Raw genomic sequence first — 23,617 nt, 5'->3', positions numbered from 1 at the left:
GGGGAAGGCAGAGGTCAAGTGCTATTGGATATTACTCAAGCGTGGTGTGGTGGTGTCTATTTGTAGATCAGACACACTTGCGAGCGGTAGAGCACTCGAGAAGGGAATGAGTGTGAATAAAACAAGAGCAAAAAGCGTAGTTTTCGGTGCATTATATACAAGATTTTTTTTTGTTGCTTTTCCCCATCAAAAACGAGGGTGCGCATTATACTCGCGTAAATACGATAATTGGTTGGTACGAGGGGATATCAAAAAGTAATTGAGTAAATTGTTTACAGCCAAACTGAAATGTATTCACAAAAACCGAAATATACATTACGAAGTACATGTATTTTGCCACCTTTCTATGAGATGGCAGGTGTGTGCACCTCGCGCATGCCGAGAGGAAGTTGTTTCAAAATGGCAGCTACGCTTGAGATGTTCGACACAGTTGAGCTGCAGTGTGATTTAGTTTCTGTGGTCAAAGAGACAGAAACAACCTGAAATCTATCGTGAGTTGTGTGCAGTGTATGGTGACATGTGCATGACATTCACAAATGTCTGTAACTGGTGTGCAAAGTTCAATGCAGGCCATGTAAAATGTATTGATTCAGGAGGACCGGCGGTCAACAATCCAAATAACAGCAGATGCACTGGGCATTTCACAAACTGTCAGCGAGATGGGTCCCCAGACAGCTCACACCACAGCATATGGAGAACCGTATGGGCTACACCACAGCATATGGAGAACCGTATGGGCTACAGTCAGGCGCATTTGCTCTGGGAGCATAGGACAGGAAATGTATTCCTCCACAGCATTGTTACCGGGGACGAATCGTGGGTTTATCATTACATGCCACAATGAAAGCAACAGAGTATGGTATGGAAACACGTAAACTTGCCCCCCACCCAAAAAATTCAGGACAACACCGTCTGCAGGAAAGGTTTTACTTACCATTTCTGGGACAGCCAGGGTCATTCGTGCTGATTTTGGGGTAAAAGGAGCAACTGTAAATGCTGCTGCATATTGTGCTACACTGGATGGTCTACGAGCTGCTCTGCACCATAAACGTCCAACAAAATCTCTGGAGGAGGTCATCATTCTCCATTATAATTCTCGTCCCCATGTGGCTGCATCAGTGATGCAAAAAGTCAATTCCTGGCATTGGGAAATTCTCAATCATACAGTCCAGACCTGGCTCCATCAGACTTTCACCTGTTCAGCCCACTGAAGGAACACCTTGCTGGCAAAGGATTCAGCTGCAACACGGAAGTTGCGAAAGCAGAGCGTCATTGGTTACACGTCCAGCCGAACGATTTCTACCGCATGGACATCGAAAAATTGGTGTCATGGTGGGACAAATGTACCTAGTCATATCATAAATTCTGTTACAAAGTTAACAATGAACTACAGGCACAGTGAGCAAACTAATGTATTAATATTTGGATGTTACAAAGGTACAGGTCTTGCCAACACAGAGCACCAATCACTGTTCAAAATGGCCACCTCTGCCCTTCACACACACCCGAAGTCTCTTGAGGCCAGTCATCGACCACAGAATGATTGGTCACTTCGGAGCACACCCGACATCGACATTTTCGAAATGTTCAGCTCTCGAGCCATCACTGCTTGTTTCCTGACAGAATTTAGTCGAATCCGCGCTGCCACTGCTTTCACGAGCTTCTGGCTTCTCATGCTGCAAGGTCTACATTTTTGGGGAGGTCCTCAATTGTCCATGTGTCACAGTATCTGTTGATGGTCCGATGCATGAACATCCTGCTGATATTCAGCTTTTTCAGGGTGTTGAAAATGCCCGATGGTGATTTGCCAACTTTGTGCAGTGTGTTTACTGCCACACGGCACTCCGTTCGACTCGCAGTGAAATTCACCTTTCTGCTACCACAGCGAAACACACAATCATACTGGTTGTTGTTTGATCCAACATTGTGGGGTTACCTTGCCAACCAGTGTTGCCATCCCTGTCTAAACTTTGTAACAGAATTAATGATATGACTAGGTATAAATGTGAATGGATGTTATGTGGAAAAGTAGAGTAATGTTCAACCTTCAACATGTATATTTTTTTGTGAATACATTTCTGTTTGGCTGTAAAAAATTTTCTCAATTACTTTTTGATATCACCTCATACATACGAAGTATAGATTAATCTTTTCAATCCTTACAAAAATTATCGTATCTTCAAGAATTATATGTATGGAAAATAATTTCCTGTTTCCATACATCTACAGTGGAACCTCTACTTTATATTTTTCTGGAAACTGCTGAAAAAAATTTAAATGAGGGAAAATGTAAAACCTAGGCTTCACATAATTAAAGTTACATGCATTCAGGATGGAAATACGGAATCAATTCCATCTTGTTATAGCAATTACACATTCAAACCCAATAAACCAGAATGCAATGTCAGGGACATTTCACATCAAACTGACAAGTGACGTTAAATGGTATTTGAGTACCATGTTCATTGAGAACAAATTCCACAGAAGAAATGCAACTTTTTACATCAAAGTGGCAAGATATGTGTTCCGTGTCAATTGGACAAGATTGTTTATTTTCTTAGCATGCAACACATGACCTCTGCTGATAAAGCCTAATGAAGACTTTATCCTAATGAACCGGTAATTAAAGTAGAACCTCAATTTTACATTTGTCCTGCATTATACAGAGTGGTTACCCAGGTTTCTTAGCCTGGCCTCCAAGAAGTCTCAATCTCACCTCTGGGGATACATCAATGACAGAGTCAGAAATGACCGGTATCGCACAAATCAAGAGTTATTAGCAGCTGTGGAAGATGCCTTAACCCAGATTATCTCTTCAAGACATGATGTAGAATTCGGCTGTGCTACGAAAATAACAGTCTCCATACCGATGTTCTGGACTCTTAAACCATCAGGTATGTGTGCACATCAAGCATTCAATCATAACCACCACAGTGTCAAAAAAATTAAAGGCGGTATGTCTACTTTGTGACCACTCTGTATATTCACTCTTGATGTCCCAAATTTTTCAGTTAGTTCTCGTAGGACATATACCTGTATACAATTGAGCAAAGTTTTCTCAGCAACCTGTGAATAATTACAGAAGAAAAGACATTTTCATCTCAGGAAAGGTCTCCCGAAATTTGCTTCTAGTATCAACAAGGTCCAAAGGATAAAGTTGGAACCAAAGCAATTTATTAAACTGCATCTTTTCACAAAGGTTACAGGAGCTGGTTCATTTATCCAAATATGTGAAACTTGGATTGTGGTGCCACCTCCCTCCCCCCCTCTATCCCCAACACTCAGATTTCAAAAGGGAATACTAACTTATAGTTAATATGCACAATACCTTCTTCTTTTCTTCATCCAGTTCTTTGCTTAATGCAGCATTCCTTTGACGTTCTTCCTCGAACTGCAAGGTAAGAGATTTTACTGCAACTTCCAATTCTGCAACACATTTGGCATTATGGTCAACGCTTGAGACAGCTCCTTCACGATCCACAAGTACAAACTCTGGATTTTCTTCTGATAGCTGAAAAAATATGTATTTAAGATTAATATAGAATGAATTCATCTAGTGACATTAAATAATGTCAATAACCATGGAAAAAACTTCATATCTGTCACTGTTTTAATTCCTCAGAAATAAGACAAACTAATATGATACAGATAAAATAGCTACAGCTATTAGTGAAATCTAAATTTTACTTCCTTCAGAGGGACCCAGATGAAACTTCAAGTGCAGGAAAATGTAAATTTTTATAATGCTTTATTGGTACCATGAAGATTTAATGAAGAGGAAATGTAAAATTAAAGGAAATACAATTGGGGTTCCACGTATATAGAATTAAATTTCTCAAGGAGGGAACCAAGTGTATCACATGATGATGTGGGGGGGTGGTATTATTATTCTTGGTATTATTGCATGACCAGATAAAGAAAGACATGTATTCTTTATTTGGTTTATGTGTGTGATTAAGACAACAAATGTTTGTGTAAAAACAGCTTTCCTACCAAAAGAAATAAGTAGTTTGCTTATTTAATTTTGGACTTGGCTAGTTTTTCAGCAATGAGGAGGGGGGGGAGTTGGGACAGAAGGGGAGCAACAGTAGAGGAGACTTGGGTCTCATGGGCTGTGCTCTAAAGGGAGGGCTTTTTTGGCCCCGAAATACTGGCATCTCCGGGTTATCAACAAAGATAAGATCTTTGGATCCACTTTGGCAGCACTGGATAAATTTAGTTCTGATTGTTATGACGTGAGTTAGGGATGCTGGTAATCATGGATCTTGCAGGGGTTAACCAAATGTTTTTGTTGCTAATTTGCAACACAACATTTATTTTGAGTATAATACAAACAAAAATGACTTGAAACAAAGAGGTAAAAATTTAAGTTCTGATCTTCCAGCTTTATAAATATTTTGCCTTCATAAACATTTCCAAAGTACAATCGGTGAAACTGTGGAAAAGATCTTGGCCACTCATTTGAAACTCATGGACCAAGCAACATCTTAAAACCTTCCCTGCCTAATACCTGAGAAACTAGTTTGTATTGGATACTTCCATGAAGAAAAATGATTTTTTTCCCAGTGCCTTTTGATGGCATAGTAGCGACATCGTCACCCTGTAATCAAGGGGTCCAGGGTTTGATACCTGGTGGAGGCACACAGTGGTTCGGAACCCACTTTAAACTGCAGGTCTAGTCTGATTAGCCTCAATGTGTGGGGCAGGTGATCTAAGGTCGAAATTTTTCCAGCTTTGTCCCCACATAAAGCAGCTCTGGGGATCACACAGCCTCAAGTCAACGGGAACTTTACCTTGACCTTACTTGCTTCCCATTGGACCTGTTTACTGTGAGAATTTAGAACTAACCTCATTACAACTGTTTTTGCTTTATTTGATATTTGATTTCATTCCACATAGGCCATATGTGTAAGTCTCCCTCTGTGTTTTTTCCCCTCCCTCCTTCACTTCACTTCACTTGAAAGCAGCAGTAATTACAATTCCTAAAAAGGTTTGGAACCAATAAGTTTAGACATGGAAAAAATGAAATTAATTCTGTCAATTTCCTAGTGAAAACTTGTATGACCTTCAACTGTTACAGAGCAGAGGTAGCAGTTTGCTGGCAGTGTGCCATCGCTGGTTGAGCTGTGCGACTGACCTGAAAAAGTGTTGACGAAGAGACACAATGTTTTCATTTTGCATGTATTATTCATTCTCATGGCTTGCTTCTTATCTTCCTGTGTAGGTGCATATGAGTAGTGAGGAAGAAAAGCAGAGCAGGAATGAAATCATGCTGCAGTTCTTTAAAATCTGATATAACTGACAATTGGGATAGAATTTGAAGGGGGTGAAGGAAGGAATTGATACGAGGGAAAGTTAAAAAATAAGTCCCCCCCCTGCCCCCAGTTTTGCCAGAGAAATCGTACCGCAATGGAACACAACAGACACCCATACACCAGTGGGTGAAGTACAACCGCGATGGCGTGAGCGTAGTGCATGCAAACGAGGGAAGGTGCCTCTCAGTTGTGGCCCGGCAGATATGGAGCATCTCATGCATTATTACCGGGAAGGAAATTAGTTTCTCTTTCAGATTGTGATGGGGGATGTAACGTGGGTCCACCATAGCACACCCGAATCGAAGGCCGCATCAATGGAGTGGAAACATCTGTCATCTCCTGTCCGGAAGAAGTTCAAGACAACTCCCTCGGCCGGTAAGGTGCTTCTCAGTTTTTTTCGGATGCCAATGGTGTTTTGTTGCTGGAGTTTTTGGAACAAGGAACCATCAATGCTGCACATTACATTCACATCCTGTCCAAATTGAAGCAGGCTATTCGGCATAGGCGGCCTGGCCTTCTCACATCTGGCATGCTGTTGTTGGATGACAATGCAAAACAGCACCCGGCGAGGGCTACGCAACACCATCTTGCACCTTACCCATCCGCCGTACAGTCCCGACCTCGCACCGAGTGACTTCCATCTGTATCCGGCTTTGAAGAAGACTCTCGGAGGAAGGCGCTTTGGAAGCAATGCCGAGGGGACACATTTCGTGCAACACTTCTTCCATATACAGGACACTCATTTTTTCCAAGAGGGTTTTTTGAAGCTTATCAAGCGGTATGACAAATGTCAATGTCCTTTTGAAGCTTATCAAGCGGTATGACAAATGTCAATGTCCGGGGTTCCTATGTGGAAAAATAAAGTAAGTATGCTATTCCTTTTCTTATTTAAGATTTTTGCTTTTCCTTCCCATCTCTGTCCACAGTCACCAGGGGAAACTAATTTTCGGACTCTCACTCGTACTTGATATTTGTACCTTCCATCAGAAATGTGTAACCCATATTGCAGCCTCAATTGCAATTTCGTGAGCTTCTGCTCTAATTCAGTAATTTGATGCAGAGCTGAGGAGGTCTAGTAGGTAGTGTGTGTGACGGAGACACAGGAGACCCAGGCAAGATTTCAGAGGTGGGTGATCTAAGGTTGGAACTTATCGAGCCTCATCGCTGCACAAAAGTGCCTCTGGGGCTCACCCAGCCTAAAATAAAAGGGTACCTGGGGACAACCCTGGGAGGTAAAGGCTGCCAGAGCATGGTGCTGATCACATACACAAAAAAAAGCAAAAATTGTAGAATGTGTGGGGCCCTACTCCCACATTTCCCTATATATGCTGCAGAGCATGGTGCAAAGTGCATGGGAAACTATACCTATTTTTAAAAATACAAAGTACATGGGAAACTATACCTTTTTTAAAAAACACATTATACATCTTGGAATCGAGGAAATATGGTATTTCACAAAAGGATGTTAATGCTACAGAAAAACATGTAGAGTGGAACCTCGATTTTGTGTTTTTTGGGACAAAAATTGATAGAATTTAAAATGGAGGAAGATGTAAAATCTGGGAAAATGTCATGGCATTTTACTGTATTGTGACCAAAAACATAAATGTATAACGTGGGAAAATGTAAAACTGGAGTTCCACTGTATTTTGCTTTACTTTGCAAGTGAAATTTGTGCATGTCTTATAACTAGACCTCGGACTTTAGGTTTTTAACCTATTTTTTACTTTGCAGGTAAATAACAAATAACAAGTTATATCAGTGTTTCATTAAAAAAAGAAACAACTGACAAAGTTTTATAGTGCCTAAAATAACCCTTTTTTCAGGTTTTTATATATTTTTTAAGGTTTTACAGGATTTTTATATCTCATAGAGGTATTTACTAGGTTTGGTGGCAAACTAATTCAACGACTGGCATGTTTGAAACATGTTTTCTGTCGATTTCCCTCCCTCCAAGTATATGATGTTTATCAAAGCTTTAAATAAAACAAAAAATATCTGACGTCACGGTTACCTGCAGGCAGTGGCAGCGAAAGGGGACGGTTCCTCTACTTTTTACCCCTTCACTATAGACTCTTAATGCTAAGCCTTCTTGCCTACTAAGATAAAGTAAACTGTCCTCGTCCCCCCCTCCACCCCATTTTAAGTTTTGGCACCCGATTGTCTCTACTGCCTGCACAGTCCCAAGTGCAAACTTCTGATCTGTGCGCCTTTCTCACTCTCGCGTCAGTTTGGTCCTTTTGTGGCATTCGCACCTTGCGAAGGAATGTTTCGGCATTCAAATTTGCACAACTGCCTATGTTTCTTTTGAAAGATAATTTTTAGCACGTGAAATGATCCTCGCAGACAAAAGGTGGAGTTTGAGCGTGGATAACGCAAAAGGATTCATGGTGGTCACTAGGACCATGATAAAATTCAACCATAATTAATGGTTTTCAAGGCGAACTTTCCAAAAATTCAAGGATGCAAGCAAATGTTTTCTCTATTCCAACCTTACGTATTACCGACTCCCACCCTCCCTTCCACACACAAAAATATTAATATAAAGGGTTTGTATGATTCCAACTTACGAAAAAATTCACCTAATCAACTTCAAGATATATTATTTTGTAATAATCCTTAGTCTGTCAGACAGATTCTTTTGCAAAACACACTAACAAAGTAAACTGATTGAGAATTTTTATTTTTATTTTCCACATAGCTTTCCTTTTCTTCCTAAAAAAAAAGCTAAATTGAGAGAAACTTGCCTCAGGGCATTTATAAACATGTATAAATTTAATGGGATTTGGATTAATAAATCTTGCAATATCTCATGCCTACGAAGAAAAAATTGGAATAGAGAAAACATCAGTTTCTTTTTGTTTTCTTGGGGGGGGGGGGGGCAAAATTTTTGAATAATTTTCAGAGATAATTCACACATAATTTCCAGAGCCAATAATTCACGTGTAATTCCTGAAATTCAAGGAATTCCAAGTGAGTAGCCACCCTGATATTGTGCAGCAAATTATACATACATAATTCATTTTTCATAACAAGTAACTTTTTCTAAGAGCACAAGTGCAGTATTATAATAGTTTGTAGATCATTTTGAAAATGATATAAAAAATTGAAAATTTGTTTAGAAAATTAATTATTTTGTTATGGTTCTAGTGAAATTTTTTTAACGATTGTATCTAATCAGTATTTTTCAGAAATATTGTACCAAATTAAATCTATTTGAAACCTATTTCAGGATTTTTTGAGCCTAATTTAAGGTTTTTATAACCTATTTTAGGGTTTTTAGAGCCTATTTTAGGAAAATAAAAGCACACTTTTTAGAGCCTAAAAATTCGAGGTCTACATATAACTGAAGATTCCACCAGTGGGATCTTAAAAATTACATCTATTGTTCAGATTTCAAAGTTTTCATATGCAATCACCCTCTTGGCATCTAATTTTAAGAGCGTGCTTCCCTTGGCTTCTAAATTTAAGTAATCACCCTCCCTTGACATTTAAAATTAAGCGATTGGCCCACCTTGAAGTCTATAATTAAATAATTGCTTAGAGGAAAATTTCCATGTCCCTAATAACAGAACTTGGGGAGGAAATGACTACGAACCTTCCTTTGCATCTCTTCCAAGTTACACTGTAGCAGGTAAACTGTCCTCCCCAACTCAGTCTTCTCATGTTCAGTCACTGTGCACCTCTCTCTCAAGGCTTGAATTTCAGCTGCATTTTCTTTTGAAACACGACCTTTTTCAGCTGTAAGTTTTTCAACATCTATCGTCAACTGCCTACGGGATCTCTCTGCTGTTTCAAGCTGACGAGTTAACTGCTGAACAACGTGCTTTAGTTCCTCGTCAGTCTTTGATGAAGGTATCTGGAGAATTAAAAAAAAAAGTAATTACAATCGTTTTAGCTTACAAATAAATACAAACATATACAGCTGAGAAGATGAACCATGGCATGTTATGCCTGACACTCATGTTCCAATTCTGTAGTGGTAACACTATAATCCTGCCGTCCTCCATGGCATGGTGGTTTGCACAGTGTGCTACGATGGCAGGGGTCTGGGTTTGAAACCCAGCCTGGGCATAGGTGTTCTTTGTGTGTCCCTATGTGAATTTCATATCATCACTCATTCTCATCTTTGTGATTAGGCAAAAGTGGAAGAAAAGTTAAGTAAAATAAATCAAATCAATCAATCAACACTACAATCTTTGTCCTAGTTCAATTCACAGTGGAGGTACATTGCACAGTAGTGTAAATCACAGTTTAAACTGTAGGTCGTCCCAAATGGTGATTTACAATGTGATCTAGCTGGCCAGCCAGTTCAGTAATAATTCAGTGACCAGCAGCGTTCTTAAGGCCGAATCACACGGAACTGGATACCCAGTTAGTTAGCGCTGAACTGGCTACCTGCCCGGATGCGATGGCTGCCTGGCTGGCTGCTTGACTGGCTTGGAGGAATAGGACATGTTCTAATTGCTGCTGGCTTTCCTCGACTGGATTTTGCGGAACAGCCAATCAGAGCAAAGTTTGGCCACGTGAAGATAATCTGCGAGTTTTTGTCTGTGGTTTCCGAGTGTTGGCTGTTTTTGTTAGTTTCTCGATAACAAAAAAGGAAAGAGATGACGTGCAGTGCATTCGTGTTCAGTTCATTAATATTTAGGTATTTATGCAAAGCGATGAGATGTGTACATGACAAATATGATTAGCTGAAAATGAAAATCCTTATTATTACTAGTGTATTAAATTAAATGTTTGATTTTTTTTAAAAAAATGTGAATGAATCCTGCGAATCTCATGTGTGAATGTGCATACCCGAGTTAATTAAAAAGCTTGTTCGGTATGCATTGTTTACCATATTTTTTTCGAGTCAATCTCTAGTTCATACTTTTCTCTTTTAATTTTTAATAAAATCACAAAGCAGTAATTCTCCTACAACATTCTTCAAATTGCTCGTCCACCTTTACAGATTGTCTGCTCTGCGCAATGTCTTATGGGAACAAAAGTCTATCGACAAGTACGGTAAGAAGTATCGTGCGAGGCAAAAACTAGCAAATGGGTAACCAGTCCAGTGCCAACTAGGGCATTCCTACTGGAAATCTAGTTCCGTGTGATTCAGGCTTTATGTAGGAAAACTAATTTCGGTAGCTCAGTGGTAGAGCAATGGCATGGTATGCCAGACACCCCGGTTCAAGTCCTGATCGAGCCTGCATTTTTCACTGAAAATTCTACATAGTACATTATTCCATGTCAGACACTTTGCTTTTACTCCCTGTTCATCTATTTGGCAAATATAATCTAATTCAATAAAATAAAATAATATACCTACCTCATGTACAGACTCTTTCCTGGGGGATGTAACAAGCTTTTGTTGTAGTTCAAAGACCTTCTTCTTCAGTTCTTCATTTTCAGATCTCAGCTAAAATTTAAAAATACAAAAGTAAATAAATGAATGGTTCTTACCTTAATTTATAATAAAGTAATTCTGTGATTTGTCACATATCAATTGTAGTAAAATTCCTCATACAAAAATAAATTTTCTTTGCTTTAGGGGCACAGTTCTGCGCATCATTTATGTTTTCTAGATCAGATCCGATATGAAATTATTGTCAAACTGATACCAATAAAGTACCATTATAAAGTTACAAACACTGTATGAAGAACCTGAATATATGTTAAAATGTTACTACAATAAATTTTACTTTTACATAGTATTGACAAAAGTGAAAAAAATAACAACTAGTTCACATGTGACAGGGGTCCAGCAGGATACCTCCAATTTTCAAAATTACCCAACAATTATGATTTTTTAAAAAATCTGTTGCATGTTTTACATTTTTTTAAGAAAATGAGGGATGAGGATTACATGTCCTTGAAGAGTGGTCTTTTGTAGTGATTCCCTGCAAATTTGGTCCATTCAGCATCCATACAACTGAAGCTAGAACAGATTTTTCTGAAATTAATCTATAAGAAGGCAACACTGCTTTTCTTATACGTACATTGTTATTTTTTTCTCCAACACCAATATTACTTTGCATTGCTGTAGGAATATACCACTGCTACATACTTAAAATTTCCATCACTCTTGTCTCTTGTGGTGACCATATGGAGGGGGCATAAATTTAGATTATCTTCTTCCTCGTCTTTCTTCAACTTCCATGATTGGGAAGTAAAAATGTATAAATATCACCTCCACTAAAAATCCTGTCGTTTTGCAAAAACATAAAACCCCTTTTATCTTTCTACTTTTGCTATAATTAGTTCTCCTTCTACAATTTGTTTTTGCACATTGCTGGATGGTTAAACATTCCTAAAAGCAGCGTATGACTCTGTTCACAAGCGATTAGAACTTCATCCCTATAACTGCTTCATGAAGAGCAGATCATTACAACCTCATTTCTGAAGATGAAAACTACATTCAGTGTTTTATTTTTGATGAGGCAACACTTTATGTTCATGGAGTAGTGTAATGCCAGTCAGAAAATTAATATGAATTGTGAATTGGTGGACTCTGTCCGTAACAGATCAAAAGTGAATGTCCAGTGCGGTATCATGCTCGATTGAATTGTTGGGGCATTCTTTTCCATGAGAAGACAATTTTGACTGTGGTATACTTGGACATGCTGAAGAACTTTGGTTTTCCACAGATTGAACACATAGAAGACCTTACTTTCCAACAATAAGGAGGAGCCCTGCCACATTATGCTGAAGTTGTGTGGACTGAGCTTTACAACACATTCTAAGGAAAATGGATAGGAAGAGCAGGTACCATTCCATGGCCACCACGAAGTCCACATTTGAAGACACTGGATTCTTTCTGTTTGGGCTACATAAAAGACATTGTGCATCAAGTAAAAATCCAGTCACTTGTGCCAAAGAATAAGCACAATCACAGAAGAAACTCTTTTAGACTTTTCCACCTACGCGTGGTCTAAAGCGGAGTATCAGTTTGTTGTCTGCATGGCATAATATAACTTACATCCATATATGATTCAAAATGTAATGAAATAAGTTGAATTCAAAGCCCCAGAGTTCTTTTCTGGATATCCTGTATGTGTTACCATGCTTTTCATAGCAAATGAGAAAGGATACTACATGCCTAAGCTGGTGGTTCTCTAAACAGATAAAGTTAACATTTCAATTCTTCATATTTAGAGTATAGGTTCATTGAAGGGAGAGAGAGCATAGAGAAAGTACTAAATGCTTCATCAGCTATCACACCTTCCCACCCTTTTCTTCATTTTTATTATTTTCTTATATTGTGTTATATCTTTATGTGTTTTAATTCTGAGATATTGACTGATTCCAAGCTTATTTCAAGGCAAAATTGTGGTGGATTGATATTGCCAGCATTCATATCAAAGTTCAATGCTTTCCTTAAAGGTTCACACAACAACTGTTGTATAAAGTGGTTCTTTATTCCCATTGTGATGTTTTATTCTGGTTCCTTGAAGTTACGGATGGCTTCTCTATGATTGTACTAGATACAATTCAACCATGTTTTCAAAGTGAATTTCTAAAAATGTCGAGTCAAAAAACAATGGATGTAATGAAACCTCATTTGTGCCAACATTTTACACTAAATGTCTACAAACAGCTCCCCTGACATGTCAAAAACTAACAACAATATCAATGTAAGTATGCATTATCAGCTCTAAAGTTTAAACCCTCCTTTAGGATTAACCAATTGCCCTCCAGATATTGAAGTACATAACAATCAATTGTTCATTAAGGGAAGAATAAAGGGCCACCATTCGCCTAGTTCTCTTTCAAAATCATACTATAAACATTCATCAAAGCAGGAGGGCATAGCACAAAAATAAATTTTAAAAAAAATCTGGCATTAAATATGGCTCCTTCTCAAGTTTGCGAGGAAAAATTCATGCTGATTTCAGTCATAAGTCCCAGTGCCAAAGATCCATGCGTTATGTATGATCAGAAATCTGTTATGCTACTATCATTGGAATCAGCATCAGTTCAGTACTTGGAATAACAGTAGGGCCGAAGTCGATGCCACTATATCAATATTGGAAAGTATTGACTGGAATTCAATCATGCATACCGGCCAGTACTTTTCTGGGGTATAAGTGTTGAGGTGCAACATTCTTGCAGTATAAATATCGTAGAAATTATGCAAACTGCATAACATTAATTATTCTCGTAAAATCATTGTGGAGAAATGGATTTTGTGATTCAATGACTCTTGATATGAAATTACAAATATTGTAACGCAAAAATCTGCTAGTCCTATGATATGGTTGCAATGGAGAATTTAAGTAATAAAATTTGTAAATATTTTGTGCTTTGAATTGAAACTTGGCTCAGCCTTGATTAACAACACTCAGAACTATGATAGATATTTGAAAGAGACTATACCTGAGCATCTGTTGCTATTCCAGTAGGCTCCTTCCCTTGCACGTGGGCAATTTGCTTCCGGAGTTCTTCATTTTCAGCCTTCAGCTACAGTAAGAAGGACTGTATCAGAGGTCAAGGTGGTCAGAACAAAGGACATGGTTTTCAACAAATTTTGAATGACTGGCCCTGTGAGGTGTAGCACCACCCACGAGTACTACATACTAGGATAATACATACAGGGGTCATTCTAGTCAAACTGAGACTTTCAATTGTTCAGAAAACAGGAACAGACACAGATGTACAGTTGAGAATGCCAACTGAAATTCAAATTATGCTGAGGTACTACTAACCTTTATGTATCTAACTGATGGCAATATGTTTAAAATTTTATATCCTTCTGTGTATAAAGATTTGTTAATTCAAAAAGATATGTGAAGATATTTTAAATAATATATCAAAACTTACCAATGTATATGCAACCATTTTTATTGTAACAAAAAAATACTTTACGTTGTCATAAAATGTGTAAGATAGGAGTATGAGACTACAGAACACGGGCATATATAAGCCTAGAATTTGCTACTTAATGTTAATGTTTATCAATGCCTCGTGTTTGTCTGTCTCCAGATAAAGTGTTGAGTTATCTCATCACCAGGAGGTAACAATACTGGGTATTCTCATGTTGTCTGTGTGTTGGTGACCCCAGCACTCTGGGAATCTGTGCCTAGTTCCCCAGGAACGAACACAGTATTGTTGGATCTAGAGACGTTTCCTGAGAAGTACAAACATCACAATCCACATAAGCTGAAATTCTTAAATACTTGATCATACAAAAAGACAGTAAATACACAGATTCCAGATCTCGTGCTGCTTTTGTCTAGATGTGCTAAGACTGACTTTCCAATATGAAAAAAAAATATATCAAATTCTACCTACCATTTAAGCTATCATAACACCCAGATTCAACAAAGTCACCCCATAACCACTCCCTAGCAAAACCCTCACCTCCCATACATTTCCGACATTTTCCATTAACACCTACTACCATAGGTAACAGTAAAATGGTGAAAGTGCACTTACGTTCAACACCTGTTCTCACTTTCTTTCCCCACCTGACTTTACTGTTGCACAATGCCAATGTCTACAGTTTCTAAAGTGAACAAAATCTTCATTGTGTGTAAAAACACACATCCATCTAAATGTGTTCCTTTCCACCTCATTATATAATTTGATATCTGATCAGTCAATTATTAGTTGAATCAGAAATTTATTTCTCCGTAATCTATGAGTACTGGTAAACATCTTACATTTGTGCATATCTACCAAACACAATCATGCATGTATTTAATTTAATGTACATTATTGTAGACTATGTTGACAACAATACACCTTGGGATGTAAGCTTTGAAGAAACATTGAGACACAAAAATTAAAATTTACTTCTTATTCTCGAATGGGCAGATAAAAAGAATTAAGAAAACAAACAACAAAAAATGCAGAATCACAGAACATGAGGTGAGCACTCAACATCATGAAAATTCAGCTAAAAGTAAATCTTTTAACATAAAAAGTGGAAGTTTCTTATACATCATAAAAAAGGTATGCTGAAATCAATCATGGTAGTTGTTGGACAAAATTACACATACAAAATCACATATTTATGTAAATAAATAGATAACACTTACTCTTATTATAAGAACCCTTGTCTCCTGAAATTTTTGCTTGTGGCTCTCATGGACTTTCAAAACTTCGTCTTGCCACATAACAAGTGTGCTATACTGCTCCTTCATGGCTAGATTGTTCTGGTTTAAGGTCTCTGTGGAATAAACATAGAAAATTGGTGATTAAAAATTGATAGGGGTGGGTTGAAATGAAATTTTGGCCGATACCGATAAGTACGGTTATAAAATTTACTGATACCGATATAAAATTCAAAATGGTCCTTGAAGAACCTGAATAGTTCATTGACCTCCTTCAAAAATGCTTGTTTCCAAGTGACTGCAGTGCAAAAAGAAGTTGCATATTTAGACATTTACTTTTTTAAAAAGTACGGCATGGATATTAGCATAAAAATTATAACAAAATACCAGAATTTTGCACTAAAGCATAAGATATTTATAGATCAGTAAAATAATCAGTAATTTTAACAATAAACTTATATCAGCTGATACTGATAGAGTACCGAATAATCTGTCTCATCCCAAAAAATTGATCAGTTTTGTAAGAATAAGGGTATATCACTTTTTCATGAACATTTATTCATTGATAACTATGAACATTTATTCATTGATAACTATAGGGTCATTCCATGCCAAATCATCACTAAAAAATAAAGTTTTCAACACGACCATCTCAGATTACAATATAAAATTTGGTACAACATAAGTAACTTACAAATGCCAAATTTTAGCCCTCAGTGATACATGATGTTCGTACAGCAAGGTTGCCAACTTCATAAAAAAATGTCAAATTTATGCTTACAAGGTCAAGAAAAAATCATAACTTTTCTTCTAATTATTGTATAACTTTCATCTTGGGCTTATTTTGAAGCTAATGGAAAATAGTTTTCATAAAAAATAGTTTGAGGTGAAAATATAGAAATTTTCACTTCAAGGTCACATGATGTTACCTTTGACCTTGAATATCTAAAAAAAACATATCTTCAATTTTAGTAGGAATAAGGTATGTTGTAGAGTTAAATGTAATCTCCGTTTGGTGTAAGTTTCATTTTGAGAAGGCTTTGGAATCAGGAATAAAAAAATCTGACAGTAGTATATGCTACGTACATTCAGTGAACACATTACAGTCTAGTAAAGACAGTCTAGTAAAGTAATGTCGTATTGGAAACTAATTGCAACAGAAATGAATCAAACTGCCTCTAGTAAAAAAAAATATGAAGAATTCCATTCTGAAGAGTTTACCACTTTCTGAACTGAAAAAAATGTTGCCAAAATTCACCTTGAAAATTAAAAAAAAAATCTCTAAAACAGTGAATTGTACACAAAAAGTGAAGATGTCCTAAATGTTAAGAGCAGAAAATTTGCTCAATTATTTGTTTCTTTGATAGAGCTACATGGGATCCAAATTGATTAGAAAGCTCTAATTACACAGGCCTGCGAAATTGAAGTTGTTGAAAAATACAAGAGACGTGCTCGCTGAGTTTTATGTTATTGGGTGTGCTGATTTCCAAAATGACCTCCATTTTTTTCCATCACATCAGGATTTTTTGTACAATCGATATCAATATTTTTGCTAAAATCCTATGTGAAAAGGAATTTTCACGAACAATTTTGCATGCACTATCTGGCAACAGTATAAAATCGATGCTTGGTGATGCAAATTGATTTATTAGCAATTGATTTTATTTTTTATAGGTTTAAATGGAAGAAAACCACTGTTGCCAGATCGCACGAGCTGCCTCTGGTCGAGAGAAAAACACAAAGTTCCCTTGCATTTAAACTTTTAACATCCCATTATGGTGAAGTTTCTAGAAAAAAAGCACCAACGTATTATGTTCATTTGTGTTTATTAAGGTAATGTACATAAAATAGACTGTTGACCACAAGGAGCAATGTATGTGTACACGAACGTTTGACACAAATTGTAAACTGAACAAACAACAAAATCAAACACAAACAAAGTTTATATTTACGTACGTACCCTTTTGCCTTTGAAACTTCTTTTTGACGTTCTTCTTTTATGTGCAATCTCAGGCCTCTCACGTGTTAACATCCAACAGTAGTCGGCGAGCGTGTTCTTGTCCCATCGTCCTTGATATTTGCGCTCCATATCTTTAATATCTTGGTGGAACCTTTCACCCTGTTCTTCGCTGACTGCTCCTAAATTTTCGGGGAAATAGTCCACATGTGAGTGAAGGAAATGTAGTTTGACACTCATGGAGCAACCCAATGCTTGAAATTTGTCCAGCATATTCATAATAATTGCTTTATAGTCAGGATCCTTGTAATTCCACAGAAATTTACTGACCACATCTTTGAAGGCAACCCAAGCTTCTTTCTCCTTTGTTGTCATGCTAGTCTCGAAGTCTTTATCCTTCATGAGCTTGCGGATATCTGGACCAACAAAGATTCCCTCTGTCAACTTGGTTGCGGATAAACCTGGAAACTTTTTGCACAGGTATTTGAAACAATCACCATCTTTTGGAATAGCCTTAACAAATTGCTTCAGTACACCTAATTTGATATGCAACGGGGCTAACAATACTTTTTTTGGGTCAACTAAGCTGTTCCGAATCACATTCTTGGTGCCTGGTTCAAGATTTTGTCTTTTAGCCCATTCTTTCTTGACCCAATGTTGACTCTTTGCACTGCTGTCCCACTCACAAATGAAACATGGGAACTTTGTATATCCACCTTGTTGACCAAGAAGCATGGAGATAACTTTCAAATCACTGCAAATGGTCCAACCATGGTCGGCATATTTTATTTTGTTGAGGACGAGAGCCAGGTTTTCATAGCATTCTTCTAAATGTACCGAGTGTGCAACTGGTACAGATGCATACTGGCTTCCGTGATGAAGAAGGACAGCTTTCAGGCTCCTTGTCGATGAATCTATAAACAGCCTCCATTCATCTTTATCGTAGGTGATATTAAATTTGCTCATCAATCCAGGAACATCAGAACAATAGACCAGGCTCTCTGCTTCCTCAAAGTACTGAACAAAGTCCTTTTCTCGATTCCTGTACCAATAAAACGTGGTTCCTTTGGCCAATCTGGAGCCCAACAATTCAGCTGCCTCTTTCGAAAGGCCCAGATCTCTAGTCAGATCATTAAGTTCAACCTGAGAGAAGGGCTGAGGTGAATCGCCTCCAGAGGGCTTATATTCGGTATCGGAGCCTTGACCGTCTGGATGTTCAGAGTCTGAAGACACTGAAGAGATGACTGGTAATTCAGTTGGAGGCAAAGGCACTGGCACATCAGGTCCATGAGGAACGGGGCGTATGGCTGATAGAATGTTCTCAGGATAAGAGATTAGCTTGTGATTTTTTCGGTTATACCCAGGCACACAAGTAACAATCATCACAGTGGTTTCTCGGCTCCCTCCATGTCATAGGAATTCCAAAGCGTAAAGCAGTCTTCTTTCCGTTGAGCCATAAGCGTAGATCATTGAGACACTGCACACACACTTTATGAGGAGCCCACGATTTGTCCTGGTCTCTGAGTTTCATGCCAAAATATGCAAGATAAAGTTTCCTTACATAGTTTGTAATGCTCCTCATGCGATATTTAAGAACACTATATTCGCCGCATATGTAACAAAAGTCATCTGGCACATTTTCACAATGTCTCGAACTCGAAGCCATGGTTCACGAAATGCACAGAGGAAAGCACCAGTTACAATGGTTTTTGTGATGCAGTTTCCACTTGTCACTGTATCAGCGCATTCACGACACTACACATGAAAGACAAATTGAGACGAACTTACAAATTTCCACGTCTTTTATCTTACTACGAACACGATAAGTACATGATCTGCTGGGTTAAAGAGCGATAAACTGAGTCCCTCATGAGGACATATGTTTTATATCGTTTCTGCTGCCTCCAGACAAGTCGCGAGAATTCAGTCTTACGAATAACATGTTCAGGATCAATCCAGATAAAGCTCGACACAACTGGAAGGTGAATGCCGATTACGCTGGCTTAGCGAGTGTTCCTGCGCAGTCGGCGAACGAAGATAAGGATTTGCGCGACGCTATTGGTCGAGAGCGATTGCAACGGGGAGGGAGGGACGTCGACGGGGGGAGTCACAGAGGGGTATCGTTTCACCACTGTAGAATGATGGTCAGGCAGGGAGGAAAGATATTTCATGCCGAAACAACATATTTATGGTAAATGTTCATACAAATCCACGTACAATTAAATTTTTCAAGAAAACGTGACGTGATAGACATTTTTCTTTATTTTTTTTGAACTCAGCACCACAAAATACATAAAGTTCACCTATCACTTCCCTTGTATTTTTTTCATTGCAGGCCTGTGTTACTTAGTTTTTAGAATTGGCGTAAAAGTTGGTTTCCGATACAAATAACAGCAAATATGTAACAAACTATGTGATTTACGTCCTAAAGTCACTGGACCAAATCCATAGATCATGATTTCCTCTAGAAAATTGTTATTGTATCTTGCAGGTAGAGTCAGGGGTTGAGGAGATACATAGTTTAAAACAGCATCATGTGATTCCCTACATGTTGACATGTTCCATTTATTGCGAGGTTGGTGAGAAGGTAATGCATTTTTTCTGCAGTGTGTTGTTCACTTGAGTTTGTTAGCTGCTGTTGTTGTTCTTTCGAAATGTATGCCCAATATTTAACTAATATGACATGGTGAAATATAGTTATATAACAAGATGAGTTGCCAGGCCAGCCCAAAACCGACCACTTTGCCTTACATGTAGTCCTTTGCATTGCAGATTTTTCATAGATGGTTGGTGATTGATTACACGATGGGTTTCATTATTTCCTGAACATACAGACATGCACTTATAAAGGGGAGTATATCTGTAACTGAACGCAGATGCAAACTCTACTTCCAAATATGCTCAGCTCTCGAATGATATCGAGCACCCTAATGTTTTACAACCAAAGAGGAGCTGTATCCTTTTACCATTCAGAGTTGAAGTTAAATGTAGATATTCTTCGGTATTTCATTAAAGCCCATGACTCTACTGGCACGAAACAATACGGAAGTCCTCATGGAAAAGTCGAGATATCTGGATGACCTCAAAGCAAAGATATCTGCAGTCATGGCGGGGCATTTTGGATGAGCAGCATCGGAAAATCATTCTGGGTTTCAGGATGAGATTGCAGGAATGCATCGACGTGAATGGTGCCCCGTTGGAGGTGGGGCCATGAGGATGACAGGTATGCAGAGTTGCCAGGTAAAATTTTAAAGACTGCTGTGAAGTACAAACTTTATTTCACTGACAATATATGTCAGTTACAAAGTTATAGCAAATTTAATGTGGGAAGGACTTGAAGAAAACCCTGTATATTAAAACAGATTCTTTGCTTTGCAGGAAAATCCTCTATAAACCAGTGCTAAAACCGAAGTGTAGAGAGATATTACAACAACAGCTGGTCCTTGCCAATTGGTTGAGAGCATCTGCTTTAATGAATTCAGTGAGTGCAAAGATAACATCACACTTACAATAGAAATACAATGGGCTAAATAAAAGGAATATGTCACACTCTAACAGGTGGTATGAAGCAATAAAATAAAGGCTTCTCGTCATGTAAAGAACTTCATCTTGAAAATCGGCTGTTTGTGTCCATGAAGGATACAAAAAGATAAGCGCCAGCTTCAGTAACTGCTGCTACAGAGGTAGGCATAGTGTTCACATGAATAACTGGTTCAGACAACAGGACCATCACAGTCAGAAGGCACAGAATAAACAGCATAGGATGTAGCTAGACTCAAGTCATAGTTACCAGTAGCATGACTAGAGGTACATATTAAATAAAAAGGCAAAATTTCTGTATAAAAACAAGAGTCAATTTTGGTTTCAAAAGCGGCAAGTAAAATAAAATTTTGTTGTTACAGCGGTGAAAAATCAGACCAAAAGTGGTATATGAAATGAAATTTTGATTTTAAAATTGCGAATATAATTCTAAATTTGATTTAAAAACTGCACTTATTACACAAAATAAACATATCCCTTGTAATAGCACATGTATGTAGTTACCAGAGTATTAAGTTTATTCCTGTGTAAAGGGGTCCATTTTTGCTTCTCAAATATTTACAGCAGAATTAATCAATTTTCCATGAATTGCATAACCCACAGGATAATTCAAACTTCAGAAAGTGTTTCGTCGGTAAATCAACTCTAAATTTAGTGTTTAAAAATCTATTTTGCAGTTCATTTCGCATTATTTCGTGACAAATCAGGGTAGGAAAATGCACCTCACACCTTTCAGAAACATGAAAAATAGACATTACATTGTGTTATTTCACATTTCGGGTTTTCGTCAAAAACAAAATGTGCATGCCTCTAAGCATGACATGAGGAAAATGAATGTAATACAGACTTGGTGAGTGGATTTATGCATTTTATTTTTTCCAGCATGCAATTTTATTAACTGAACTATTGGATATACACAAGTGCACTTATACATATCTGCATAACAGGTGCTTCACCTTTATCACCAGATAATTATCAACATTATTCATACTTGGAAAGCTTAGGAAGTTCACTACAATTTTCACAATTTTTCAATACATATTTCCATTACAAGACGTTTTCCAACAATGGGTTGAAATTTTTACATTTTGTCCAATTGATTTTTAAAATATTCCAAGGGCCTCGGCGCCCACTCAGCGTCGAATAACATGGGTATCTGGGGGAAACCCTTGGGGGTAAAGGCGGTCAGGGGCGTGATGCTGATCACATCACCCCCACTCGCGACCGGATCAAGAAAGTGTGGGGCGTTACTCCCACACCCCCTATACGCCTTCATGGCGTGGTGCTATGCACAGGGGAGCACTTTACCTTTTTTACCTACTTCATATTACAGCAAAAGTAATTTGTAGGGTGATCATAATATTTTTACCTCAAGGAAGTCAGATATGATCTCCCGTTATCAAAAGGATAATTGCAAGCTCAGTATGACTAATATAGTGTTTCTCCTCTCTTGATCAGCATTTGATGTTAGGTCTACGCTGAAGTTGAAGAATGCCAAAACAGTTAATAATCTCCCCCACCTCTCGGTAAAGTTAACACGTACCAACAATATAGATAGCATTGTTGAAATATGTAAGCAAGATTTTTCATCTGTCTACATATTGTTCAGAATTGAACAAACACGTTCAAAGGGAGTGGATGTACTAGGCAAGTGTAACACAATTTCCACAGACTTCAGAAGGACGTCATAAGTAGTGTAATTGATGATACTACTGGCACGAGAAAGTATGAGCCATGGATTATTATATTTACCTGTAGCTACAAGGAAACTGACAACAAAAGATGTACTTCAAACACTTCAACTGTTTAGCAGGTGATCAAAAATACATATACTATATATTAGGCACAATATACAATGACACCCAGTATGACACAAAAAGATTGGTGAACAATTAATCACTACAGGCTCAAAAATTGTTCAAGTGAATAACTTGTTCAACAGACCCTCCTTGCTGATTATACCAAATAAACTGTACGTTCCAGCTACAGTTTTTGTTTCTGTGGAAAATATTATTCACAACCATCCACTGCTTCCATCTCTTCTTCACGCAGTTCTGGCCCATGGTTGCACCTAGGGTGTCTGATTGTCTGATAAATTGTTTTGTTGACTGTCATTTCATGGTAAATTGTTTCGTTGACTGTCATTTCATGATTGACTATGTAGATATGAAATTACAAGTTTTTAAAAATCTAAAAATCAAACCTTACCTTTCAGTTGATTATTTTCCTGTAGCAAGCTCTGCAGTTTTTTCTGAATTTCTTCTAGACTTATGTCAGATGACACAGGAGCCGAAGCCAAACTGAAGTTCTAAATTAAAAGGAATAAATAGAACAAATAAGTAACAATATTTCTTAAAAGGGGCATTCCATGAAAAGTGGTGTTACTCTATGTAAATAACAACATGAATTACTATGAAAATTATTCATGTTTTTAATTACATTAGGTTTAAATATTTGTGAATGCATATAATTTGCATATTTCACCAACAGAAATTATCAGCAGCTGAAGCCTCTATGTTTCACAGAGAAATTAAGTCAAATTTTGCTACATTTTTAAAGCGTCACACACAACACATTTTCATTAATGCTTTGTCTTCATTCACGCTATGTCATCAAGTTTTCTTCATTTATTAGCAGACATCAAAAAGTACTTCATAATTCTATTCATTCATAATTCTATTCAATCAGTTCATTGTGAATACTTTACTCTAATCTCATGTCTAGAACCTTAAATTGTGTGTGTGAAATGTCACACATGTAGC

At 37.6% G+C, this 23,617-nt stretch overlaps 1 protein-coding gene across 5 annotated transcripts in view; it reads right to left on the bottom strand.

Moving 5' to 3' along the window:
• Positions 1 to 23,617, bottom strand: part of LOC145987938 (optineurin-like) — a 125,869-nt gene that overhangs the window by 85,206 nt on the left and 17,046 nt on the right. For all 5 annotated transcript variants that reach the window (XM_083122768.1, XM_083122769.1, XM_083122771.1 and 2 more), the window contains exons 3-8: positions 23,064 to 23,163; positions 15,344 to 15,474; positions 13,680 to 13,763; positions 10,633 to 10,722; positions 8,914 to 9,174; positions 3,329 to 3,511 (exon numbers count right to left, since the gene is read on the bottom strand). In XM_083122768.1, the coding sequence (XP_082978894.1) occupies positions 3,329 to 3,511; positions 8,914 to 9,174; positions 10,633 to 10,722; positions 13,680 to 13,763; positions 15,344 to 15,474; positions 23,064 to 23,163 (849 nt within the window). The remainder of the gene's footprint in view (positions 1 to 3,328; positions 3,512 to 8,913; positions 9,175 to 10,632; positions 10,723 to 13,679; positions 13,764 to 15,343; positions 15,475 to 23,063; positions 23,164 to 23,617) is intronic.

Source organism: Lepisma saccharinum, chromosome 5 (assembly GCF_977018435.1).
Source record: "Lepisma saccharinum chromosome 5, izLepSacc3.1, whole genome shotgun sequence".
Lineage (NCBI taxonomy): Eukaryota > Metazoa > Arthropoda > Insecta > Zygentoma > Lepismatidae > Lepisma > Lepisma saccharinum.
The sequence above is the reverse complement of the archived record's forward strand: the minus strand, read 5'-3'. Positions and strand labels throughout refer to the sequence as shown.